This window comes from Heterocephalus glaber, unplaced genomic scaffold, assembly GCF_053883595.1.
Source record: "Heterocephalus glaber isolate CG9 unplaced genomic scaffold, H.glaber_assembly_v1.0 deba00001479, whole genome shotgun sequence".
In the NCBI taxonomy this organism is placed as follows: domain Eukaryota; kingdom Metazoa; phylum Chordata; class Mammalia; order Rodentia; family Bathyergidae; genus Heterocephalus; species Heterocephalus glaber.
The window spans coordinates 12,590,229-12,592,737 of NW_028258316.1; the positions used below are offsets into that span (position 1 = coordinate 12,590,229).

Here is a 2,509-nt window from a genome sequence, read left to right on the forward strand (position 1 = left end):
AAACTGATAGGGTAAACAAGGGTTAAAATGATTAAAATGAATAATTGATAATTTGAAATAGGAAAAAAGGTCCAAAGACGAAGGAGTGAAGGGAGGGGAAGGGGAAAGGAAAAGAGGGAAAGGAAAAACTATGAGAAAAGAAATAAAATGGAAATGAAATCTATGTAAATAGGGAAGGGTGGTTCCAGCACCTGCCTCACAAGCCCAAGGATCTGAGTTCGATCCCCGATACAAAAAAAAAATAGGGAAGGGTGGAGGAGGTGAAGGGCACACAGATAATGGGGGGAAAAAACCAAGAACCAAGATATATCATGTACAGGTACAAACACCCAATGATAAATGTACACGAATTGTATACCTAAAATGTACCAATAAAAGAACTAAAAAAAAAAATTTGCAAAAGTTTTGAAATAGGCATTGGAGAATATATATACATATTTTCCTCTTTCTTCCTACCCCATCCCTTTCTGAATCATTGTATCAGCACTGTTCTTAGTAGAAAAATTCTGAAAGCCAAAGGGGGGGAAAAATGACAATGTTTAAGATAATACAAAAAGCTGAGGATAAGTGAGAGGAAAGACATTTGGGTAAGAGTTGGTCAGCTGGTACAAAATTGTTAAAGAGCAGAAACAAATTCTGATGTAATATTGCACAGTAGGGTGAATATAGATAATAGCATATTGTATTCTTAAAGAAAGTTGGAATACAAGCTTTTGCATGGTTTTGCCAAAAAGAAATGATAAATGTTTGAGGAAACATTTAACATTACACATTTAACATTACACAATGAATAAATGCATCAAAAATCACATGGTATGTTATGAATATTTACAATTTTTATTTGTAATTTAAAATAAAAAACAAACAAAATTATATTCTATTTCTTATGAATGTTGCTAAAAATCATATTCTATTTTTTGTGAATGTTGCTAAAAATCATATTATATTTCTTATGAATATTACTAAGAAAAATAAATTCAGAATATATTTTGAACTAAATTCGTAAGCCTAGCAGAACAAAAATTTTGTTATGTTGAGCCAGGCAAAAAAGATTTGCTATCAAAGACTACATATCATCCCATTAAAAAAAGACTAAAAGCTGTGACTACATAAAAATGTAAATCTTTTCTAGAGGAAAGAAAACGTGAAAAACAGAAATATAGGAAAAGATAATATTTTAGGTATGCTTGTAAGAAGCTTTCCCAATACACTTAAAATCAACAGCACAACCAGAAAAACTATGTCTAACATGGAATTCAGGTGTAAAAAAGTGTTCCATCAATAGTCACCAAGAAATAACAACTCAAAGAAAGGATGAAATGTGTCTTTGGGAATTTCTCACATCCAGACAATAGGAAATACAATGCTTATCACATTGACAAACTTCCTCTACTGAGGAGATTCCTGAGAGCTCCTTTCATATCCCGATTCCGCAGACTGTAGATGAAGGGATTCAGCATGGGTGTGACCACATTGTACAACACAGTGACAATGATATTCTTGTCATTAGTGTTATTGGAGGAGGAAAAAAAGAAGATCCCAATAATTGCTCCATAGTAGAGAGTGACCACAGACAGATGAGAACCACATGTGGACAAGGCTTTGCAGATTCCCTTAATGGAGGGAGCTCTCAGGATCGTGGCCCCAATGTGGCCATAAGACACCAGAATGCACATGAATGGCAGAGTAACAACCATTGATGCTACAATGAGAATAACCAGGTCATTGATGGTAGTGTCTGAGCTGGACAGCTTAAGTAAGGCAACAAGGTCACAGAAAAAGTGATGGAGAGTATTGTCTCTAGAGAAAGAGAGACGGGCTAGGAGGAGAGTGTGCACAAGGGAAGCGCCAGAGGATAGGAGCCAGCACAAAATTACTATCAGGACACAGAGGATATGACTCATGATTATGTTGTAGTGGAGGGGATGACAGATGGCCACATACCTGTCAAAGGCCATTGAAGTGAGAAGGAAGCTGTCAACTCCACCAAATAATAAGAAAAAGAATACCTGTGAAATGCACCCAGCATAAGAGATGGATTGGCTATGAGTCAGCATATTCGTGAGCATCTTTGGAGCTGTGACTGATGAGAAGGAGATGTCAGCAAGAGCCAAGTGGCTGAGGAAGAAGTACATGGGGGTGTGGAGGCGGGAGTCCAGCCTGATGAGCAGGATGATGAGCAGGTTCCCCAGCACTGTGGTCAGGTACAGGACCAGGAACAGCACATAGTACATGCCTTGCTCCTCCTTCCTTATAGGGAGCCCCAAGAGGATGAATTCAGATGAAGTGCTCTGATTATCTCTTCTCATATTCTTCTTTCTGTATTATGCTGGAGATGCAAGAAACAGAAGCGTGAAAATGTAAATTCATTGTGACCATTACATGACAAAAACATGGTTTGTAACAAATCAGTATCTGCAAATTTTAATCTTTATATATCAGGCTTTTTGCCACAAGTGGGTTCGTAATGATTTAGACAAAGGACATTATTTGTCCACCTGAAAACTAA

The 2,509-nt window shown here is 37.0% G+C and overlaps 1 protein-coding gene across 1 annotated transcript; it reads right to left on the reverse strand.

Moving 5' to 3' along the window:
• Positions 1-1,370: 1,370 nt before the first annotated feature.
• On the reverse strand, positions 1,371-2,309 carry LOC101721357 (olfactory receptor 1J21-like). The gene has a single exon (XM_004849634.1). It carries the CDS (start codon positions 2,307-2,309, stop codon positions 1,371-1,373), a length of 939 nt encoding a protein of 312 aa, XP_004849691.1.
• Between the last annotated feature and the right edge of the window lie 200 nt (positions 2,310-2,509).